We start from the raw sequence: 25,320 nt of genomic DNA on the forward strand, positions 1-25,320 counted from the left end.
CGGGGCCTAAAAACTCCAAAATACCAGTATATTTTAGCTTGATGTTCTTAGTGCCAGTAACTGAGCCTTTGGAGAGGCATGTCATCTTTTTAGAATGGGAAGGAACTGTACAAAAGCCAGAAAACCATCAAACAATTGGTGGTTGGGGGAAAGAGCATGGCATTTCGGGGGAACCCTGGAGAGCTGGATTTGGATCCTGGGCCTGAGATTCTATGCCTGTTTTAGAACCTCCTGCAGCTCTCTTACTTTCATGTAGTCTCAGATAAAAGCTAAGGTTCTTCCTCATTCCATGATCACAGGTTTTCAAAGAATACTCTCAGAAAATCCTATTTGTAGAAGCATCCTTTTTGAAGATCCAGTTTTACATGCTACAGTAGCGTACAAAATGAACCCAGGCCTTTTTTTCTCTTCAAACATGCTCATTTCTGATAACTGTTTAGATCTCTCTGCCAAGAACTGACAAGCACATTGGAGAAGTGAAGCCCAGGATGGGCAGCTGGTACCATCAGCTCCTGAAGAGACCATCAATGGCATGAGAGGACTGCTGGGGCAGCCCCACCCCCTTGCTGGGGTCTGTTTAAGATCTTGGTAATCTGAGGAAAGGAAGCCCAGGGAAGTTCCGCCATCAGCTCCTGAAGAGACCTTCAGTCAGCTTGAGAGACCTATATTCTGATGCTTGTTGGCAGTATTTAGGCAACGTTTGTTTCAGTATTTAAAAATTGTAAATCGGCTTGGGTGCCTTGGCAGCAATGAAATATATTGAATAAATGATACAAAGCGCCTGCCAACTGTATTTCCTTCCTTCTTAGGGCTCTGTGGTGAGGCATGGCTACACCAGCCTCAAGTTACTTCACCTTGAAAATCCCAGTTCTTCACACCAGTCCTACTGATTGTCTACAATAAGCCTTATTAGCAATAAAAGCCATTACCAATATTGCTCAATTCTGTTAAGCCTAAGTTGTGCAGGTATGCTCCTCTTTATTACACATTCATTATCGTGTATGTACAAGATGGCAAACCAGACCAGCCTTCCCCAACCTGGTGTCCTCCAGATGTGTTGGGCCACAACTCCCATCATCCCCTGCTGGCGGAGGATAATGGGGATTGTAGAATCATAGAACAGTAGGGTTGGAAGGGGCCTATAAGACCATCGAGTATCCTCCCTGCTCAATGCAGGAACCCAAGTCAAAGCACCCCTGACAAGTGGCGGTCCAGCGTCAACTCGAAAGCCTCCAGTGGGGGTCTAACACATCTGGGGGGCGCCAGGCTGGGGAAGGCGTAACCGGAATACTGCACCACCAACCCCTCCCGCTCTCGCCCTACAGCTCAAACTGACGTGGAACGGCCTAAACGGCTCCCGCCCGTTCAATGATCCCGCCCCCGCACCCCCCTCTCCTGAGACCTCGTCACCCTCGGACCAATCCCAAAGCGCGAAGTGGCTTCCCAGGCTGGCTGACGAGCCACACCCACCGACTCCCTCCCCCCCTTTCGTCCCCTTTGCTCCTTCTCCGCCCCGGGATTTGTTGCGTTGCCAAACGAGTGGCAAGCCGTGATTGGTGGTTTCGAGGCTAGCCAATCAGAAAGAGGCACCTCAGAGCAAGGTTGTACTTTTTTAAAAAAAAAGAATCCGCTCACGTTCGGCTCACGCGCGCGCCCCCCTTACAGAGCGCCAGCTGTGCCTACAGCTGCGGCAGCCCCCTATCGCTAATTAAGACTGGGAAAGAATGGCAGGAGGCATGCAGCGTAGTTAACAAGCGGGCGAGCTGCTGCTGCAGAGGCTGGACCAGCGCCTTGCAAAGAGGCCGTTCTTGAAAAGTAGCCGCAAAGACGAGAGGCTGGGAAGCTGCTTCGCAGGCAGGCAAGGACGGGTTGCTTTTGATTGGCTGGGCGCTCAGGTTTCCAGTCTCTTTCCCCAGCCAATCCGAGAGGACGACTTCCTGGGAGATCGCATACTGGGGAGGAGAGGCTTCCCTTTAGGGAGGGAAGGAAGGAAGGAGCGAGAAAGAAAGAACACGCGAAGATGAACGTCAAGCGAGTGTGCCTGCTAACGCTTCTCCTGGCCCTGGCGCAGCTGGCTATATTGGCAAGATGTCAGGGTGAGGAGCAAAGGGAAGGTAAGTGGGCTCATCCCTCCACGAAAGAGCTGATCTCCCGAAGCTGGGAAAAGCTTGCTTCGGAGTGCCCGTCGGCACGCGAGCCAGAAACCCCGAGAAAGCTGAGCGCCTAGCGGCGTATCCTCGAGATAAAAAGAGGCCTTCTGTCGTAGCGGGGAAGGCACCGGACAGAGCAAAGTGGCTGGTGGATAAGCGACTAAGGGCGCAGTCCTATGCATCTTTGGACAGAAGCAAGTCCTCCTGCTCTCAGCGTGCTGTGAATTACACGACTTTTTTTCTCTCTCTCTAAGCATGCATAAGATTGCGCCGTAAGGAGAAGAGGAGATAGTGGAGGAAAGCAAAATGGGTGGGAGAGGGCTTTGCATGTGAGAAAACAACTAGGAGACTGTTGGAGACCAGACTTTCTTGACCTGAAGGTATTTTATTTAAATAAACTTGCTTGCAAGATATAGGTATTACCCTTCCCAACATACTTGCAGGCCATTTATTTTAATGGATCTATTCTGAGTAGGACAAACATTGGACACAACCCCAGTTTGGGTTCTGAAACTGTTATTATTGAGTGCTGGCAAACAGCTTTGTTGCTCCTGCTGTGTAAAAGGGTGTTCAGTGCTTAGTTGTGCAAGGATGCATCTTTAATGTATTCTTAAATGTTCGGCTCAGGCCAAAAATTGCTATTGGACTAGAAGACTTCAGTGCTTCTGAGACTGATTAAAAGAGAAAGGGCTTTGTTCTATTGAGCCATGATAGCTTAAGTAGGACTTCTTATGTTCAGAGGCAGTATGCCTGGAGTAGAGAAGCTAGGGCAGCAATAAGGCAAAATGCTGCCTTTTCTTGGTAGCTTCCTGGAGGCATCCAGCCACTGTTAGAAACAGAATGCTGGATCTTTATTCTGATCCAGCAAGATGATTCTTAAATTCTTAAGTAAATTTAGGGACAAGGAAAGCAGAAGGATAGTTAAAGAATATTGCAACATGCATTCTGTTTCTGTACACTTTTTGGGATTATACGTATAAAGAAAAGCTTGCTAGGTCCCAATAATTGCTTGCTTGGAGGGAAAGGCCATAGCTTATGCTTCGCATGCATGCATGCAAAAGGTCCCAGGTTTGCTCAGTGATATCTAAAGATAGGGCTGGGAAAGACTCCTCTCTGAAACCTTGGAGAGCTGCTGCCCATCAGTATGGATCTGTTCAATAAACTGAGGGTACAAGGCAACTTTGTATGTGTATCTCTGTATGATTTTTCAGGTAAGACTCTTCTGGTAAAGCATAGAAATAGAGTTGTGTATTGCACAGATCCCACATACAGGGTTTGGACAGTAGAAATTCATGCTGGATTGTGCCAGTTGTTTGCTCTATCATACAAATGAGTTCTCTAGAGAGACCATGTTTACAATCTTTAACTATACTGGTTTAAACACATGTAATTAAATCAGCCTAAACCCTGTAATCAGTTCAGCTCATACATGTAAGCTGGGATCAAAGCCAGAATTCAAGGTAAAAGCCCATTATTTATACCTGACTTAAAATGATAATGTTTTTCCCCTCCAACTATTCATAGTTAACCTAGCATTCTATTTTATTTCTTCTTGTTGAAGAGAGTCACGATATATTCTGGGGGTCACAATTTTTGAGACTGCTAGAACTGAATGTAATAATCGTCTTAAGGGTTCTGAAAAAGGTACCTATACAGGTACCTTTCAACATAGGTCATGTTGAAAGATACTTTGATAAGCAATGGCAAAGCCCTAGCCTACAATAACGTATCTGCTTCTTTACCTTGCACATATTAGGGAACAATCCTATGTATGTTTAGACAGAAAAAAGTCCTACAACTCCTAGCATTCCCTAGCCAGGCTGGCTAGAGAATGCTGGGAGTTCTAGGACTTTTTTCTGTCTAAACATACATAGGATTGCACCCTTAATAACTGGAAACTCAAATCTAACATAGGCAGGATTGCAAGCTTGAATGTAAGCACAGTGAGATTGGAGGAGTTGTTCAGGTGGCATGATTTGAGCAGTGAACTGCCTATCTTATCTCCGTAGTCAAATATTTTAACAACAATTTCCTTTATTTAGAGTAGGGATGGGGAATGTGTGGCCTTTCAGATGTTGCTAGACTGAAGCTCCCAACATCCCTCACCATTGGCTATGCTGGCTAGGCTTGATGGAAGTTGCAGTCCACCAATACCTGGAGGGCCACATGTTTCCCACCTTTGGTTTAGAGAGTAGCAGGCCATTTCCACTGTGCCATTTCATTGCATGGTGAGGACAACTTGTTAATTCCTACCACTAGCATATCCCATGGTAAGACCTCTATCTCAAATATTTATCTCTTGTTTCTTACTAGAACTGGCTTGCACAATTTTTGACCCATGGAACCAAATGCTAACCATTATCCTATGAATGTTGGCCTGCTGGGTGCTTGACAAGCCGTTTGTTTTGTAGGTCCAGGCAGGCAACAAAAATTAGGAAGGATATTAAACTCCTTGAGAGGGCTTGGGGTGTTGGACATTGTCCAAGCCTGCACTGGGAGCACCATTGATATAATTGAAGGTGTGAGGGGGTGCTGGTATGGGCTTGGGGGACCTCAAAGGAAGGGGGAGGGATAGAGCGGGACTGTGAAGGCCTAACAAGGGGACTGTGAAGGCCTAACAAGGGGACTGTGGGCCAGGGAGACCCAAGAGCTGAATTTCACATACTTATTTGAACTAACAAGCTGAATATTTGGCTGCTGAGCTCTAGTTCCGTTCCATGACCAGGATGCCACTTCTCATTAACTGCTACTGCCACGCAAGTCAGCAGCAGGAATTTTGAACATCCCATTTGTGTAGTCCACCAAGTTCCCTTCCAAACATTAGGACTTCACTGAAATAGGATTGTATCAGTAGGTTTCATGTACACTGCAATGGCAGACCTGGTGTATTAGAACAGATTGAGTCTTTCCCCCTTAATCAGAGTCTGTTACCAAAGAGGAGACTGAGGAAGAGGATGATGACGAAGATGAAGACGATGACGATTCAGAAGTAAAAGAGGAAAACGGTGTATTGGTGTTGAATGATGCAAACTTTGATACTTTTGTTGAAGGCAAGGATACTGTGCTTCTGGAGTTCTATGCCCCATGGTAAGTTCGATGCTTCCAGCATTTGCCTTGAAGTTGATTCATACTTACTGCTGCAGATGTGTTTGCTGCTGGGTGCCATGGTGAATACTGTATAGTCTTTCCTCCCCTCAGTATGAATTTCCATTAGCCTTAAGAATGACTAAACATGACATCAGAATTAACAGAGGTTTACACTAACCCGGTTTCCTCTGATTTCAGTTTTCCTAATGTGCTTCAAACTCCAATATCAAATCCTGGTTCAGAGAGAAGCTTTGGTTATGTGTAACCCTGGTTAAGATGGGTGGCACTGTAACACCTGGGCTGTGTTAGATTCTGAGTCTACAATTTTTTTTTTACTTTTACTATATTATGCACTTATGATAGAAATTCCCTTGGAACTCCACCAAAATATGGACGCTACCAGGTTAGTGTTTTTTAATTTTGCATCAGTGTACTATGTCTTCAGGGTTTTCTTTTTTCCTCAGTTATCCACCAAAGTTAGCAAAAAAAGTGGAAGGTATCAAAATGTAGAGGAGAAGAAAACATAGTTATCTGTAATACTCAATCATGTTAGAGGGCAAGGAAAGTTCATGCTGAGGAAGGAGTGTTCAATCCCAAGGTCTGGTCATGGTCCATGCTTGCATTATGTTTGTGCTGGACCCTTGATAAGCTGTCTGCAAGCAAGGAACTTTTGACTGGAGAGTATTCGCACGCATGATTTCTGTTGCCTGAAGTGGTACAGTCCCACAAATTCTGTACTATATGGATGTGTGCATCTAATCTAAGAGGATTTCTGTATGATGCTTTTAATCTTCTGTTCTCAGCTAGAGGTGTGAACGCTTGGAAAAAACATTGAAATAGAGATGTGAAAGCACCTAGACCAGGGGTGCAGAACCACAGGCCCCAGAGCCAAACCTGGCCCTCTGGGGTTCCCCAGAAGGCTCCCAGCCCTCCTTTGGTTATTTTCTGGGTTTTGTGCAGTTTTTCTCCCACACTAAGTGATTGAAATGCCTCTCCTAAGGCTTAGTTACTAGCAGTAAGAATGTTAAGCTGAAATATGCTGTTATTTTGATCTTGCCCCCTTTTGCCTTTGTACCCATCTCCATTTGCCTTCTACCACTGGAATACGACCCCTGAAAGCTTCTCTGAAACGGAATCCAGCCATTAGGCTGAAATAGGTTCTGCACCCCTGACTTAGATGTACTATCTAGCCAAGCACTGTATTGAAATTGAACCAACTCTATCCATACCCAAATGTTTCCCAGTTTTGCTTTAGAAATTTAATACTAAGGTAAGGGTGCAATACTATGCACATTTAGTCAGAAAAAAGTCCTACAACTCTGAGGATTCACCAGCCAGCACTGCTGGCTGGGGCATGCTAGGAGTTGCAAGATTTTTTCCTGTCTAAACATGCGTAGGATTGCTTGCGCCTTTAGACTCCTACTGAATTCTTTGTCTCTCTCTGTCCCCCCTACCCCACCCTTCAGGTGTGGGCACTGCAAGCAGTTTGCTCCAGAATATGAAAAAATAGCCAAAACACTGAAAGAAAATGATCCTCCCATCCCAGTTGCCAAAATAGACGCTACGTCAGCCTCTGCTGTGGCGGGTCGCTTTGATGTTAGTGGTTACCCAACCATCAAAATTCTGAAGAAGGGTCAGCCTGTGGATTATGAAGGCTCAAGAACAGAAGCAGGTAAGCAGTATCATACGTTGTCTTAGTTCTGCATTAGCAGTGAAATGGGAATGTTAGATCTTGCTCTGCCACAAGGAGGTGTACAAGGTTTACCTACACTAGGGGTGTCTTCATCTCCCCTTGGGGCAGAGAACCTCAGAAAAAGGATGCATGGAGACTTGCTGCATCATTGTGCTGTGGAAAGTAATCATATACCACAGCATGGTATATTGAAATGTTTTGAAGTGGCTTAATGGCACAACGGCATCCCCAGACAAAAATACCCCATGTTTGCTGGAGATTTTTCTAGACTCCCAAGATGATTGGGGATAAATCTTATCAGCAGTGCTGGTTGGAGCAAATTAGTTTTCCCACTCAACGCTATTCTTGATATCTAGAATTTCAGAGCAATGTCAGTTACAAATAAGGACTTAATTGCACGTGTTGCAGTCGGTCACCAAGTGGCAGCTCATGGCTGACCTACCAGCCAGTTTTGCAGTCCTCCCAAGTGTATAACAGCTGGTATAAAAAGCCAGTTTCCTAGTGTGCTGTCTCACTGTAGCATGACTAAAAACGGAATCCATGATGGGTCTGTGCTCAGGCCTGGGCAACTTGTGGCTCTCCAGATGTTTTGGCTTATAATTCCCATCAGCCCTAGGCAGTGTAAAAATGGTGAGGGGTCATGGGACTTGTGTATGAAGCTAGGGATAGGCTTGATTCTTAATGTCAAGGAATACTTCTAGCCTGCACCCCAATAGTATTCCCGAGCTCACCCCTTCTGCATAAGGGAATGGATGCCATATGTTTCCCTCATGGGAATGAGAAGAGCTCAATTAGAGAACCCTATTGTGACGAGGGCACAACCTGCCCTGTGCCCTGGATCTCACATGGGGTGAGATGCTATGCATGCACTCCTGAAGTCCTGGCGGTATACAAACCATCTCTTTGCATAAACCACACACATCAAAATGACATCAATTTTGCAAGTTAAGAGTAAAGACTTGTTCTTTGTGCCTCTCTGCATTCTCTCTTTAGAAATTGTGGCTAAAGTGAAAGAAGTGTCCCAGCCCGATTGGATCCCTCCACCTGAAGCCACATTAATCTTGACGAAAGATAACTTTGATGAAACAGTGAATGAGGCTGACATAATTCTGGTTGAATTCTATGCTCCATGGTACGGTGGAATAGTGTATTTTCTAGCTTTCACAGATCTTAACGTTTTTTTTCCTTGGATACAGAACAATGAGTTGGCTTTGCATCCCCTGGCCCTGATTCAGAATTACAGGGCATGCAGAACCTGGCCTTATGGAATCCTTTTACTTCCAATTCCATGGTGTTTCAGCCTGTTGGGTGGGGGGATGTGGTATGTATTCATCACTGGATTGTGGCATTTATCTCTTCAGAGTTTAATCTCTTATTAGGGGTAGTCATAATGGGTATAGCCATGTATGAGGCATACACCCAGTTCTGATTCAGCTCTTTCTGGCCTTTAGTGTTAAGAAATAAATTTAAAATCCTGTGGTTTTCTTAGATTTTTGGCATGTATTCTTATTAACTTAAAACTGTTAATATTTTTAGGTGGGGATCTGCAAAGTTGTCTTTTTATTGCCACCTTCCTGTGTGCTGTGCTTGGACATAGATGGGCATTCATTCAGTAAGCTAGATCTCAATGCAGATTAGAATTATCTCTACAGATACGTTTGGAAATACTGTTTTAAGAGGAGAAAATATATGAACAAGGTTCCACATATGTGTCCGTCCTTTTGAAACCATATCATATCATGTTTCCCATTGGGGGAAGCACAGCTCTAAACAGTAGAAACCCGTTTTTGGGGGGGAGGTGGTGGATGTGTTTTCTGATATGAAACTGATCTAAAGCTACATCAATTTTTTACTGATTCAGATCATAAGTTTTGTTATAATCTGAAGTATAGAGCTGAGAACCAGCGCTTTGTGTACAACTTTCCTCTTTTGCACGTGAGCTTGTGCATCTAGCTTAAAATGTTGACAATACTCTCGAACCTTCTACATATCCAGGACACTTACCTGAGAAATTGATAATGTGGCATTCACATCTGGATCTAGGGATGTAACCCGTGTAAATGCATGCTCACTCACTTTATGTTAACATGTTAAGAACAGAAACTATATTATCTTTCTTCTCTATCCCCCAGATGAGAATAAATTATCTCTACTTTAAAAAATTGAAATCCCAATTTGAGAACTTCCAACACTGAAATTACCACTGTCTCTTCCCCACCCCCCATCTAGGTGTGGACACTGCAAAAGGTTAGCTCCGGAATATGAGAAAGCAGCTAAGGAGCTTGGCAAGCGTACCCCTCCTATCCCCCTTGCAAAAGTTGATGCTATCGCTGAAACGGATCTTGCAAAGAGGTTTGACGTGTCTGGATACCCATCTCTCAAGATTTTCCGCAAGGGCAAACCTTTTGACTATAACGGCCCAAGAGAAAAATATGGTATGGTGAAGTACCTTGACTTTCATTTTTGCAATAAATCTGTGAGTCTGATCCCATTTGCATTTTATAGACTAGGAATTGAAACTTTTGAATTTGACCGCTATGAGCCACGGAGTTTGTCTGCAGGCGAGCTGGGATTTCAGCATCAGCTGTAGTCCTGTGCTCTGACCTGTTCTGTGTCTTAGAACTCATAAGACAATTTCAAACCTACCCCTTGGAGTTCCTATACTGGAGCTATATTCTCTGTGCTGCAGCATTTATACTTCCTATTATTGGTCACTATAGGCACCTTGATTTGTAATGTTATGGACACTCTTCAGAGTCAAGCAATAAATTACTGAGGGAGAGAAAGAAAGAAACCCTGTTTCTCTTGGGGCCTTTTCATATAATAAGGTTTAATTTTTAGCTTCACTGAGCCCTATCCACTCCTGATAACCACTAGAGTTCTACCACAGAATCCTAGTGCATTGCAGAAGATTCTAGGGCTGCACACTCAGTTCATGCAGGTTGATGGCTAGGATTGTCAGGCCTCAGTATTTCTCTGTGTGAACTGAAAGCGCACGTCTGTCTCTTACCTGTGATTACACATTGTGGAGGAGAGGGACAGCAGAGATGGGCAGGTAGACTTCCTTTCCAGGAGACTTGCCTGCTACTAAACTTGATTTTTCTTATCAAGAAACCCTGAAGTTGTTGAACTCCAGGGTTCTCCAGATACAGTTTGAAAACGATTGACAAGAATACATTTCGTGCACATCCAGGCAGACCTGGCCTTTTCCAGGCACATATTCACATGGGCAAAACACAATATTATTTAAAACATTTCTGGGCTGCCTTTCAGGTCAGGAGTTCTCCCAAGGTGCCTTATAATCATAAAATTCATTATGATTAAGAAACTGATACAGTAATAAAATGGCCAAGATTCATAAAGACAACAAACGCCAGTGTAAAACATCCGGCCTAGACAGTACTAAAAGCCTAAAGTACAATTGCAGCTACACCCTCGAACAGTCCAGTAATATCTCTGAGATCATGGGAGATGGCCAGCAGCAACTTCCCAGATCATAGAGCTGGGAGTATGCCATGAAAGTGATCCTGAAGCTGCTGCTGCTAGCCATATCTGCATTTATATAGAAAACAAATTACATTCGTCCAGGACTGCCCGCATGGTTGAGTGAGTTGTATGGTGTGATGTCAAAGGGGGCAGCGTAGAAAATCCAATAGGGAGTTTTAATTGTAAAGGCACAGATATGAGCAAATTTGAAGAAGTCTTAGCATGACTTTGAAACTACCTCTTTGTCAGTAGATTTTATGTTTCTTCTCTTGGGTGTGATGGACAGGTAGATTGCCAAAATGATGTAATTTAAAAAACCATCAGTGCTGTGGAGTACAGTGATGCAATTAACTTGGGCCTACACATCGAAGGCTAAAGGTAGACACTATTTGGATGTTAGGCCTTTTCCAGCATAACCCTTGTCACGCAGTCACTGTCTTCATATTGCGTTAGTATTGTTTCAAGTTCCTCATCACTTGGGCATTTTCCACACTAGCATCTCCCCCCTCGCACTGTACCCCCACCAGGGCTGCTGACCCTGGTATGAGATGTACTTGTATGATCTCTATGATTCACATGATGTTGAATATGCGGCCTTAGCAAAGCCCCATGGGAACCAGTCTCAGACAAGCAGTAATCACACCACAAAGGTAACATTTTGAAAGAGCTCTAAGTATTGGGTAAAATCTGTACTGTAGAATGATAGTATTTTTTTTAATCTGCTTGAGTCTTGACTCGACTTGTTGTATTTGGTCCTGAAGAAGAAGAATAACTATTATTATTATGGTTATTACACTTTTCAATTTGAAAACTTTCAGAGTGTTCCATTAGATAGCATTAAAATACAGTAGCCAAGAAAACAGCAAACAATAAAGCAATAATAAAAGGTTAAAATGGCTAGCAAAGATAAAACCATATCAACAATTAAAAGGTCCAGGAAAACAAAAGTCTTTGCCTGGCACCTAAAAGATAGCAGCATGTACGTTATCTCCACTTAGTGCCGCTTTCAGAAGAGAAGAGCGCTTAGAAAAGTTGTCTGTTCAAAAAGAAAAAAAAAACCCACCTGTGGAATATCCATTATTTCAAAATATTACAATTCCAAAGCACAATTTCTGAGCTTTACGTGTCCTTTATTTTTAAGATGTAATTACATTTTCTAGAAGAATAAATACAGGTTTCAGTTTGTTGGAACTGCAGGTTCAGTACTTCATAAGACAAGGAACCAAAATCAAATCCTGGTCTTTAGAACTTAGTGAACAGTCTTTTGAATCTTTTCCTATATGAGGCATTTATTGTGTGCTCATCATTCCCTACTCATGGTTGTTTACAGGTTCTTTAGATGACTCATGACCCTCCAGTTTTGCTTCTGTTTTTAAAGAGCACTTCTGGCGAGTTTTTTTAGAGCAGGAAAATGCAATATTTGTGAAAGCAAAAGAAAACACTTCTTCCACTAGTGTATTTGCTCTGTTTTGCTATACCACAGTGCCACCTAGAGGTTATGAAGAAGAAAAGTTGGAAAGGATTATCCATTATATATTATCTTCGTGTAATGCTCAGGTCTCAATTCTGCAACAAAACTGAAAGTAGATACAGCAGATTAACATCCTTGTGTAGAAAAAACCTAATTTTAAAACAAAATGCTTGTAACCTAATGTTGTTGTTTTTCCAAGCAGTAACATGAGACTGTATCTTTTGTTAAAGGAATTGTTGATTACATGATAGAACAGGCTGGTCCTCCATCCAAACAAATACAGGCTAACAAACAGGTACAGGAATTTATGAAAGATGGAGATGATGTTATCATCATCGGTGTATTTAAAGGAGACCAGGACCCAGCCTACCAACTGTATCAAGATGCTGGTAAGCGTTTCCTTTTATTTATAAATAACTTGTCAAAAATTGTTCTCTGCCTACCTACAAATGGAAAGTGCTTTACAAACCATTATGAGAGTGCATAGTACCAGGGCAGAATTTCCTTCAGCTGGTAGATAGTCAAAACTTGAGGAGTTAATATTAAAATTGTATTTTTCTGTCTTGTAACTGCAGCTCCATATTGGCTCTCAAAAGGTTGGCTACATCCATTTTCTGCCATTCTCCTCTTGCTTTCTTTGAATGAAGAGGCACAGTCTCCCTGCTAGTTCCAGACCAAGAGCAGAAGGACTAATATACAAATCGGAGGAGAACATATGGGAACATATTTTTGATGCTATGAGAGAGAGAGAGAGAATATTTTTCATATATGAGAACATATACACACACACACACCATATATTTTTCATATATGAGAACATATTTTTCATGCAGAGGAGGCATGAAAAAACCTGTGGAACTTACGGTGCAATCCTACACATGTTTAGGTAGTGGGGGAAAAAGGCCTACATAAGAAGATCTATGCTGGATCAGACCAAGCATCCATCTAGTCCAGCATTTCTGGTTCTTGTATTTTTTACCCAGCTCAGTATAGATGGGCTCAAGTATCTTGCAGCGTCCACACCAGGGAGCATAGAACTCTATGAGAACATCAGCATTTGGATCCATCACTATGGACTCAAATGTTTTACCAACTACAGTCTTCACAGCTGGGAGTTGTAGGACTTCTTTTCTGTCTAAACATGCATAGGATTGCACCCTAATGGAAATTGGGAGAGGGAGGACAACTAAGACATGAGAGAAGTTCATAAAAATTCTACACTGTGTGGAGAAAATAGGGTAATTTTCTCTCTTGGCCATCCAGTGAAATATATTGGCAATAAATTCAGGTCAGACAATAGAAAGTACTACCAGACACAATAGCCCAGCTCCGATGGAGTGACAAGCCCAGCAAGACTTGGAATCGTGCGCTTGGCCCTCTTGCCTCTGAGCACGGCGGAAGGTGATTAAAGGCCTCCATTTCTGGTTTTCAATGCACTGCATCTTGCCTTCCCCTGAGGGAGGAGGGAAGTGTATGCGGTGAGCCCAAGGCCTACCACAGCTCATTCTCAGAATGCTAGCTCCAGATCCCTGATCTGGGTCAGCATATAATTACAGAATTCACTACCACAAGATGTGGTACTGCCCATTAAGCAAAGGTGCTGTTTAAGAAAAGGGTTAAACACATTCATGGAGGGTAGGTCTGGCAGTGGCTATTAACCCATGGGAACCACCTGATAAATAGGCGATAGTCCTCTGATTACCTGTGCCAGGAACAAACCAGGGTTGCCCTTCTGTGAGCTTCCAAGTGCATATGGAGGTTGGTAGCGCTTAATTCTTGAGTTTGCATGTAAAATTTGAGAAGCCTTGTCTCACAGTGTGTTTCAGATATGTTCATACGTAGGCCCCATTTGGCCCCCTTGGCCTCGCTGTGCTTTTTTTTTAAACTGGAGAAAGGGGGGAGTTGCAGTTTGCCACCAAATTCTTATTTATTTATTTTTATTTAAAATATTTCTTGGCTGCTTTTCAGGGCAGAAGCCCTCCCAAGGCGGCTTACAGCAATAATTCCATAAGCAGTTAAAATATTAAAAGTGATAAAAACAATAAACAACAATAAAAGCCAACAATAACACCGGCAACAATGTTAACAGCAGTAACAGCAACAATAGCAGTCATATCACGAGAAGGCCCAAGTAAAATAATATGTTTTCAAGGCCTTAAAAGTCTGCAGTGAAGGAGCATGGTGGACCTCTGATGGTAGCTTGTTCCAATGATGTGGGGCCACTGCAGAGAAGGCCCTCTCAAGTGTAATCACCCATCTGACTGCTCTCACAGGTGGGCAAATGAGAAGGGTCTCTCTTTCAGATCTTAAAGTGCAGGCAGGCTGATACAGGTGAAGGCGGGTCCTTCAGGTAACTTAGTCCCAAATTGTTTAAGAAATTCAGCAGCAAACCCAACTTTTTTGCTTTATTTAAACTTCTTCTGGCATTGCGTTAGTGACAGCAGGCGTGCAGCCTACACCAGGACCAGTGCGGAGGAATTGGCCCATGGACATCCTGAAGTTGCCCACCCCTATTCTAGAGTTGCAGGCATAAGGATGCTAATGCTATGTAAAGTATTTGGATTGCTGGAGCAGAGATGGAAAACAACTTCCTAACTTTTCTTTGGGGATGTTCCCTCCAACTTTTCTGTTCTTTTCAGCTAACAGTTTGAGAGAAGAATACAAGTTCCATCATACCTTCAGCAAAGAAATTTTAAACTTTTTGAAAGTGAATCCTGGGAAAGTGGTGGTGATGCAGCCTGAAAAATTTCAATCAAAATATGAGCCTAAAATGCATGTTTTGGATATTAAAGTGAGTACTTATGTCAATGCAGATCAATCACCTCTCTTCTTCCAGTGAGCCATTTGTGTCTCCTGATCCATGATGCGCCACATTATGTTTTTAATCTAGTGGACCATTTCATTAAATACAGATGTTTCCTTACACTGATCCAGACCCCAAATAGTGGCCCTTAGTTGCAGTTGATCTTGCTCTTTCATTTTGGGCTTTCTTCTGTATCCTATTTCTGAATTGCCAATCTGGGTGCAAACCTGATGGAAAGGCTTATAATGGAATTTGCACAGACTTGGCTCAGAGCTTAAATGAAACTGTACTGTGTATATGCTAAAAGGGAAGCATTTGATCAAAACGTTCCCCTAAATTCCAGAAATGATGGAATGCCCATTGCCAAGGGCGGTTAGGTTGTCTAGGATGAGGGAAGGGGGCCTTTCCGGTAGCGGCCCCACACTTTGCAGGCTCTGAAGACCACTTGTTTTTGTTGGCTTTTCCTTGAACTGTGTTTTTGTGCTTCTGGTTTTAGTTCTAATTGCTGATGTTGATTGTTTCTATTGATGTTTTGCTATTTTAATGGGTGTCTTTCTGTGCACTGCCTTGAGAGGATTCCACCCTTAAAGGTCGCCTAAATTTTTAATTAATAACCCTTAAGGCCAAGTTGGAGTGAGTGCTGGAGCCACTCAAATGAGCATGTGAGAATTCTGAATATGCCCACTTGAAGCAAACCTGAAAAATTCCAAGGTGAGGGAGGTGTAGAATCTGAGCTATTCAGCTGCAGGAGAAAGCAAGCTTAGAAAATGGAAGTGGCTCTTAGGCAGATTCCAGTAAAGAAAAATCCCACTGGAGGGAGTGGCTTAGAAATCTCTCTTACAGAGAAGGGCGGGGCAGAGAGAAAGGGAGGGAGAGAAAACATGTATGTATGTGTTCAATTTATATACCACCTTCCACTACAAATAGCGCTGCAGTTGGCTAACAATACTAAAATATAAGATAAAATACAAAATTGTAATTAAAACATAAAAGCAAATTGGTTACAAACATATTAATAAAGAAATAAACTGCACCCACCAGTTGAAACCTACTTCAGCAAGCAGTTTGAAAGCCAATATAAAGCCATCATGTTGTGGAATAAGCTGTTTTGCTTGCCATTTATTTGGAAGTGAGTCCTACAGTGTTATAGCCAGAACCTGTCACCCAAGTTGCCCTGTAACAATTGCAGGCAGGCTGTCTGTAATACAGCATGATATCCTGAATCCTTTAGCTTCGGAGTGGGGAACCTTTTTCCTCCCAAGGGCCACATTCCCTTTAGGGAAATGTGTTTAGGACTGTTTAGCATACATGCCAGTGATAAGCAGGACTGGTGCCAAAGCCACCCCCACGCCTACTTACTTTCTTATGTGCACATCCATTCCCCCCCCCCCGTGTGCCCCACCCTGCCCACCCCACACAGCAGTTAAGCACTGTTTTTTTAAAGGATGAATGGCTGTGCAGAGAGGGGAGGGTTAACCCTTCCCACCTCAGCTGTGACTCCCTCCTGCAAACTGCCCTGCTGTGCAGCAATTGGGTTTTTGAAAAGTTTCCATTGGCAGCAATGGAAGCTTTTTATGTTAAGCCTAATTGCTGTGGGGGCAAGGTGTGGATGCCATGGGCCTGACAGGGAGGCCCCATCAGCAGCATCTGGGCTGGCAGTTCCCCCCCCCTCCTGCTGTAGCTATTAAAAGACGGTGTTCAGGTTCTAAAGCCCTTTAGGTGCCTCCTCCGAGGGAGGCTTGGAGGGTGGCAACAAGGGAGAGGGCCTCCTTGGTGGGGGCCCCCAGTTCCTGATGAGGCCTGCCTGGCACCAACATTGTTATCTTTTCAGCACCAGGTTAAAATTGCCCTCTTCTCTCAGGCATTTGGCAGCATATGATGAGTTTTTAATCAGGTCCTGGGTTGTCTTCGGTTGATAGTTTAAAAATTGTTTTTAGATATATGTTGCCTGTGTGTGTGCTATCTGTTTATGTTTTTATGTAAATGGTTTTTGTACTTTGAATAATGTATTTCTAATGGTTTTTAATGTCCGTGAACCACTCAGGGAGCTTCAGCTATGGGGTGGTATAGAAATAGAATGAATGAATGAATAAATGAGTATATCGTTCCACTCAGGCTTCCTGAGGCTGGACAGTGTAAAGTATTTTCAATAAACTTCATAGACTGTAAGGTTCTTCTGTAAAGGTGTTGTTTAAGTTAGGATCTGTGCATGAATGATGTTCTGTGTGATGTGAACTCTTTCAGGCGTCACATCCTCTAGATCTGTTTTTGTTGTTTCTCTTAACAGGAATCCACTGATGCTGCTGAAATGAAAAGTCATGTTTTGAAACATGCCTTACCTCTTGTTGGTCATCGCAAGACCACCAATGATGCTAAGAGATACGCTAAGAAACCTCTGGTAGTTGTTTATTATAGTGTAGACTTCAGCTTTGACTATCGTGTTGGTAAGTATACCTAAAACTGCTCATCTTTTAAAGACCTCATTCAGAACAAACAAGAAATCTCTAACTTTGTTTTGTGTCTGGTGTCTTCAGCTACTCAGTACTGGCGAAACAAGGTTTTAGAGGTGGCTAAGGACTTCCCAGAGTATACTTTTGCAATTGCTGATGAGGAAGATTATTCTTCTGAGATAAAGGATCTGGGACTGATCGACAGCGGAGAGGATGTTAATGCTGCCATCTTCGATGAAGGTGGCAAGAAATATGCCATGGATCCAGAAGAGTTTGACTCTGATGTGCTGAGGGAATTTGTTTTGTCATTTAAAAAAGGTAAATTGTGGTTGAGTTGTAGACGGTCTTTCTTTTTAGTTCGGGTATAGAGTGACTAACTGATATGTAATAATGCCTTTGGGGCTAGTACTTTTTCTCCCAGAAGTTAAAAAACCTGGATGTAACACCGTATAAAGAGAATACTAACTCAGCTTTCTATCCTTTGAATAGGTGGAGTAGGATTTAATCAAAAATCCCTTGGAACATCTTGTCCTATTCTTTGCATGCCTGATGATGTTATTTTGTTAGGGCATTACCTTCATTAGAACCACTCAGATTATCTCAAAATAGTGAGCAAGATTTTGAGTTCTTCAGAACTCAATACCAGGTTGGATGCTAAGCAGAAAGTGAGGGGTTGTGGGAAGGGGATGGCGTGGTAATCTTTGATTTTTCTTTCCTGTGGATTAATATGTGCCAAATGCTCTGAAAAGCATTTTCTACCGAACTGAAGAAGCTTGTGGTCTAGTCTTGTAAGTAACCTCTTGCACGATCACCTGTGGCAAATAAGAATCGCCCCTTGTGACCAGGAAGGAAAACTTAACAAAAGTTGGGACCGTGTCTTGCATTTTGGTTTAAGGCACTAATAAAACTACTAGCATTGGTGGGCTACTAACCTTTGTGGGTTACTTCTGCAAAGGTAATTATAGCAGACATGGTCTTTGTATGACAGTGTTCCTCTTACTTCCTTTTCTAGGTAAACTGAAACCCATTGTGAAATCCCAGCCAATACCAAAAAATAACAAGGGTCCTGTGAAGACTGTAGTTGGTAAAACATTTGAGTCCATAGTGATGGATCCAAATGCTGATGTTCTCATAGAGTTCTATGCTCCCTGGTGTGGACACTGCAAGAAACTTGAGCCCATCTATACTGAGCTGGGTAAAAAATACAAGAACCAGAAAAATCTGGTCATCGCCAAAATGGATGCGACTGCCAATGATGTCCCCAATGACAACTACAAAACAGAAGGATTTCCCACCATCTACTTTGCTCCCAGCAACAAGAAAAAGAATCCTATTAAATTTGAAAGTGGGGAAAGAGATTTGGAGAGCTTGAGCAAATTCGTAGAAGAACATGCTACCAAGCTAAGCAGAACAAAAGAAGAACTTTAGATGGAACAAAGATTGTGCATAACAGGGCCATTGCAAAGTTACTGGAAGATTGATTGGGGGGGAACAATGCAGCATTTGAAGCAAAGGGGATTTGGGGTAGCAAAACAATGCAGTATGAGATTTTTGTATGACAAAACAAATCTGAACACTGAACTTTTTGATGTGAATGTTTTTTTATTAGTTTGCCAGTTTTGATCGGAGAAACAATACATTATTTTTTGTGACTAACTTGAACTTGATTCTTTTCTCCCTACTCCAAAGCAAAGCTTTAATAATACCTTAACAGTTGTTTGTGTCTCTTTATTAATAGGACAGGAATGTGTAAATGAAGAGTGCCTCTCTCGTGTGTGGCCAGACATGTGGCAATATATGAACTGATACTTTCAGGTCTTTCATTTTGTATGTCTACGTTTAGAGCAGAAGAATAATTCTAAATTAAAGTGGTGTCTGTGCCTTCTTTTAGCAATTGATCTCCCAGCCAACCACAATTCCTGTGAAATTTGTTCATAATGTAAGGGCTGTAGCAGGCATTCTCTAAATCTGTGCCTAGCAGATATGCGTTTTGTTTTTACTGTAGAGTAGGCTACAGTACAGGGGCCCCAATCCACATTGGGACCTTAGCAGGAACTCTAGGGGGCTTTTAAGATCTGCATTGGGGGCCCTAAAAATGAAAGATGTAGCTGCTAAGATACATATTTTAAATGTCTGTTTTAGCCCCAAATCACATCAGTTTTGAATGTCATTGTTTTAGCTGGCCAGGAGCAACATCACTTGGCCATTGCAATGCAAAGATCTGGGAATAAATCAATATCTATTCCAAGGTAATACTCTCTGCTGCCATGCTTCCTGCTTACCCCTCCTCCCCTCCCCCGAATTCCTCTTGGGGTCTTAGCTTTTATTTCTTTTCCAAATGTTTGGGGTGGTGCTTGTGCCCTGTAGGTCAGGCTGTAACTAAATGGTGGGCTGGTGCATTTACTTTTTCCTTATAACCATGTCGGCCAGAAGTATATCCCTTCCTGGGTCAGTTTCTCTTCAGTAAATTACACTTTTGTTTTTTGCTGTAGGAGACACTCATCTCTGCATTAATGCTGAGCTCTGCTCCTTGTTAGTAGCGCAAAGTGCTTTTTGAGGTGACTTGTTCATATGCAAATTCTCATTATCACTTAATACTGTAGCCCTTATTTAAAACATTTCTTGGCCACCTTTCAGGGCAGAAGCCCTTCCAAGGTGGCTTATAGCAGTAAAATACATAAAAACAAACTATTAAGCAATAAAAACAAAAGCCAACAATAAAACCAGCAACAACGATAACAGCAGTAACAGCAACAATAGCATATCGGGAGAAGGCCATGGTAAAACCTGTTTTTAAGGACTTCTTAAAAGCATGCAGTGGTGGACCATAGTGGACCTCCAATGGATGGCAACTTGTTCCAACGGTGTGGGGGCCACTGAAAGCCCTCTCGTGTGTGATAACCTTATGTGATGGCTATGCATAAGTGAACCAGCCCTTGCGCAACAATTCTAAATATGCTTACTAAGGCATCAGTCCTATTAAACACAGCAGGACTTCTAGTGTTGGACACACTCCTTATTGTATAATCAAGTGAAGTCATATATGTGATGCTGGTTCATACATGTATTCATTTTTGTAGACTGTAAAGCCATGTGTAGAATTGCATTGCCACTTTCACTATGAGTGCTTGGGGGAAATGGACAGTAAGATGCTTAACTTACAGCCAAAGACTACATCTATGCAGGGGGGCAGGTATCGATCCTTGAGCTTCCAGTCTGGCATTCTTCCCCTCAGTAGGATGGGGGAGAGGCCATACTGTCTCTGGAATTTTGGGGGTCCTAAGGTGCAGCACCCTAATCCAGTAGAAGCAGGGATATGCAAACTTGAGATTTCTCTTAAGCTGCATCTGATCTGCTTTCCCTCTTTTATGGAAAATGGAAATGGTAGCACTGATAGGGTAGTGGGTCCTCTATGGCTCTTGGGCCCTGACAAATGCTCAACTTTGCCACACCCCTTGGAGTCAGGCCTGGGAAAGACGATCCCTGGGGGAGTGGGGTGAAAAGGAGTTGGTGGATTGCCAGCAGGAGTATCTGCTCTGAATGTTGCAAAAGCAATCTTTTTACAAGCCTTATTTTCTCAGAGGAGAGATTCAAAGTCATTTTAAACAGCCTTGAAACAAAGATGGCAAAATTGCTATAGCATGGTGTATACTGTACCTGTAAACACTGTACCCTTTTTCTCTGTGCATTTCAATGTCTGCATGAAGCTTCTTTCCTCTTGCAATTCTTGATCAGCCGCAAAGAGTTTAGGAGGCTGCTTTAATGTGTGGCATCCTAACTTGGAGCCTTTCCCCTGTTATGTTTTAAGCTAACCCCATGCATGGGGGACACTCACACTTACCATGGCAGATTCTTGGTCTATGCTACACTGACAGTTCTATCACTCATAAAGTAACACAAGGCTGTGCTTGCCACACATTTTAAAACAAGTTAAATTAATACATCCAGAAAGAATGAACATGGCCAAATCGGTGAGGCGTGAAGACCCTTTCCACTTAAAATTGCTGTTTAGGGGAGTTTCGTTTATTACATTTCTATACCGCCCCAATAGCTGAAGTACTCTGGGTGGTTTACAAAGATTAGAAACCTTAAAAATGCAATATTGTACATAATATAAAAATAATTTACATATGTAATCAGACAACACAAGCAGATGCTAAGCTACTAAGAACAAATTAATGTACTTCTGAAGAGAAAGAATGGAATCAATGGGGGGATGAATTTTTGTTTTGCTGGTTTTACATAATCACCGCTTCTCCAACCTAAAGAGTTGGACAGTTCTCCTGAATTACATTTTTTTTTATTGCCATTTGTACTGCTGACTACTATAATGGGTGTTTTTCTAATAGCACTTAAGTATAGATTTGCAGTACATCCCAGAATGTGCATACATTCAAATAACATTCGGGGTACTACATGTTAAGTGTAATTTCACCTCAGACTTCCATTAGTCATGAGTCTGACCTGGATATGACTTCTTTTGATACGATGAATGTAACTTGTAGCCAGGCTCTGAATAACTTGCAGCCTCCATTGGAGGGTTGGAAAATACATGATCCAGAACCTAAGACCATTTTGTAAAGCCTTTTATTGCTGTTGCTGGGTTACATGGGGGCTGTAAAGAATCCCCTCCAGGAACAGCTGGCATATATGTGCGAGTGCTCTGACAGTGTTCTCATTAATTTGAACTAGGGATGTTGGAGAAATCTGCCACGGACTCCAGTGAGGCCGGATTCTTTGGAATCCGGCTCCCCAGAGTCTATGGCGGAACAGCCTCTCCCCCCCCCCCCAGGACGGACCTACCTACCTGGCAGCAGATGCGCTGGCGGTGAATGCAGCAGCAGCTCTGGCTTGTCTTCCAGCCGCTGCCGGGCTGCTGCAACTGCAAATGGTGGCCGCCATTAGCACGGCTGCCTTTTGCCGTGATAGGCTATGTAAATACATAGCCTATCATGGCAAAGAGCAGGGGTGCAAATGGCAGCCGCTACATCATTTGCGCCCCTGCTCTCTGCTGTGATAGGCTACGTTAAGTACTTATGTAGCCTATCACGGCTTGGCAGGGACGCAAATGGTGGCCGGCATAGTGGCCGCCATTTGCGGACGCAGCAGCCCGGCAGTGGCCAGAATCCGGCTGTGGGCAGCCCTGGTCGGCGGCTCTGCAGAGCGGAGCTAGCTGGGGGAGGGACACCGCACCGCAGATGCCCTGGATCGGAACAGTAAGTACATTTTGTACATCCCTAATTTGAACTAACAATGATTAGAAAACACAATGGAATGAGATCCTGAGTAATACAGCTTTGCAGAAACTGGTCCAAAGCGAATCTAGGTTTCTTTTAAATACTGATTCCTAGATGAAGGAATTGAAAGCAATGTGTACAAGGACAATGGAAGGCTTGATTATTCAAGAGTGTCACATTACTGTTGGAGATTGTTTTGTTTGCATGAAACTATTGAAATGCCCTAAAAACTTAAGTACTTGCTATTAGCATGGCAAATCGTACAACATGACTGGTAAAGTCCTCCAGAATAAAATAACTAGAGCCTCTTGTTGAGGGTGAAAGTGGAGAGTGCAAAAGCTGGTCTGAAACTCAACGTTAAAAAAATGAAGATCATGGCATCTGGCCCCATCACTTCCTGGCATATAGAAGGGGAAGAAATGGAAGCAGTGACAGATTTTATCTTCTTGGGCTCCCAAATCACTGCAGATGGTGATGTAGCCATGAAATTAAAAAACGCTTGCTCCTTGGGAGGAAAGCTATGGCAAACCTAGACAGCATAGTAAGAAGCAGAGACATCACCTTGCCGACAAAGGTCCGTCTAATCAAAGCTATGGTTTTCCCAGTAGTAATGTATGGCTGTGAGAGCTGGAATACAAGGAAGGCTGAGCGCCGAAGAGTTGATGCTTTCAAACTGTGGTGCTGGAGAAGACTCTTATGAGTCCCCTGGACTGCGAGGAGGTCAAATCAGTCCATCCTAAAGGAAATCAACCCTGAGTGCTCATTGGAAGGATAGATACTGAAGCTGAAGCTCAAATATTTTGGCCACCTAATGCGAAGAGAAAAGTCACTGGAAAAGACCCTGATGCTGGGAAAGATTGAAGGCACAAGGAGAAGGGGACGGCAGAGGATGAGATGGCTAGATAGCATCACCGATGCAATGAATATGAATTTGAGCACACTCCGGGAGAGAGCGGAGGACAGGAAGGCCTGGCGTGCTATGGTCCATGGGGTCACGAAGAGTCGGACACGACTTAACGACTGAACAACAACAACAGAATGAAGGAACATTTTTATCATTTAAACTATAGATCAAAGTGACAAAATCCATAGGCATTCATTAGCACAATAAATACCGTGAGGGCATTTGTGCTGTTCATTGAATAAATCAGAAATTGTCAGTCTTGAAAGAAATTATCTCTCTGTAGAAGACCAAGCAGACTGAGAGGGGAATTGATCAACAATAACGTTGAACTGTTCTATGTTTGCCGTGATGGGGAAATCTATGCCTGCTGAAATTCTGTTGTCAGGAAAACAGGTGTCAACCCTAGGTAGGCCATAGTAAAGCTCTTTATTTCACTGCAGGGTTGCAGGCTCTCTCCTTCCCCCTGCACAGCAATATGTCTGCCTTCAATGCTACCTTTCTCTTCTGAACCTTAACAACAAAAAAAGTAAATGAATTATTAGGTGACAGATGATTCTACTATGTGCTTCCTGATTAACATCCAGAAAGCTTGAAATGGAGACTTCTGTTTATAAAAACAAGGTACTCACAGACCCCCAGCTGTGAGAAATACCTTTTTGTCCCCATGTGTTTCTTCTTAAGCACATCTTTCCCTTTCAAACATTATTATGGTTACCAGGAAGCACCTGGTAGATGAACGGCCTGTGCATCTGTTGTATAAAATGTGATTGTTTCCTTCCCCACCAAAACCTCAACATTTGCAAAGGGCTATTGATACTACAGTAAAATAAATAGGTAAATAAAATTGCTATGATATACATTACTTGTCTCTTTTACAGATCAGCAGTGCCCTGTTCTGAGTGGAAGGTAAATAGGTAAAATAGTGTGCTCCACTCCTGCCTTAAATCTCTGCCGTAAGCTTTTTGTCTTAAAATTAATTATATTTCCTCCCCACCTCCAACCAATCAGGAGGTTTGTTTCTTGTTCACCTTTGCTCTAAATTCCTTTTCCTAAGCTCTCCCCCTGACCTTCAGTTGAACTTCCTGCAAACCTTTTTTTTCTTCTTGTTCTTCCTCTAGGCTCCCTATCTAACCAAACTTTTTTACTTGAACTGCCTGCAAAACTTTGGGCTCCTGAGCAGACACCCTGTCTCCTGTAATGTGATTTATTGGCTGAAACTGACCAGTACTCACACAAAGGTTTTATCCTTTAGTATCCCAAAACCCAAACAGGAAAATGGAGGACAGGTCTGTTCTTTCACAATTTCTATTAAAATACGGCACACACACACACACACACACACACACACACACGATCAGCCTGAGGATCAGTCACACACACACAAAACGTAAAACCTGGTGTGTAGAGAGTTACTTTAGAAGTGAGGCTTGGACATGCCTCATGGGATCTTTGTTTTTCCTCCCCTCTGAACAGTAGCTCACTCTTTGCTACATAGAGAAATTACTTACACGTTACTTAGGTCCCTCACCAAAAATAATTTTTCACATAATACCTGTATAGAATGGTGTTCATTTTTCTCTCCCCACCTCACATCATTCTTGAACTGACAACTGTCAAATTGCTTTTGATAACTAGATGCTTTTTCTTAAGACTGCAAAAGTGTTAATGAAGGCATACATTCAAACTGCCAAACCAAAGTGTTTTAAAAATTAAATGAAAATTGAGAGCTGCGGTGTTTACTTGTAGACTTCTCACAGAGCTGGTGTGTTTTTAATTAAGGAGCTTCCAATGCTTCCTGCATAGCTATTACAATCCTGAAAAATACTATTCCAATAAGGGATAATCCTTAGTGGTTAAGACGCTGAACTGCAGACTGGAAGGTCGGCAGGTCAGCAGTTCGAGACCCGAGTGCTGCGTGACGGAGTGAGCTCCGGTCTTCAGTCCCAGCTTCTGCCAACCTAGCAGTTCGAAAGCAAGAAATTGCAAGTAGATAAATAGGTACCGCCTCGGCGGGAAAGGTAACAGTGTTCCGTGTTTCG

General features: G+C 42.9%; 1 protein-coding gene across 1 annotated transcript; it reads left to right on the forward strand.

The window, feature by feature from the left end:
* The first annotated feature begins 1,975 nt into the window (after window positions 1-1,975).
* Window positions 1,976-23,530, forward strand: PDIA4 (protein disulfide isomerase family A member 4). The gene is made up of 10 exons (XM_084857741.1): window positions 1,976-2,114; window positions 5,072-5,237; window positions 6,704-6,909; window positions 7,924-8,062; window positions 9,160-9,365; window positions 12,118-12,276; window positions 14,527-14,678; window positions 16,978-17,134; window positions 17,225-17,458; window positions 18,153-23,530. Exons 1-10 carry the CDS (start codon window positions 2,021-2,023, stop codon window positions 18,566-18,568), a joined length of 1,929 nt encoding a protein of 642 aa, XP_084713867.1. The 5' UTR covers window positions 1,976-2,020; the 3' UTR covers window positions 18,569-23,530.
* Window positions 23,531-25,320: the final 1,790 nt, after the last annotated feature.

This window comes from Heloderma suspectum, chromosome 5 (genome assembly GCF_057233095.1).
Source record: "Heloderma suspectum isolate Gila_16-S chromosome 5, 16-S_ref, whole genome shotgun sequence".
Taxonomy (NCBI): Eukaryota; Metazoa; Chordata; class Lepidosauria; order Squamata; family Helodermatidae; genus Heloderma; species Heloderma suspectum.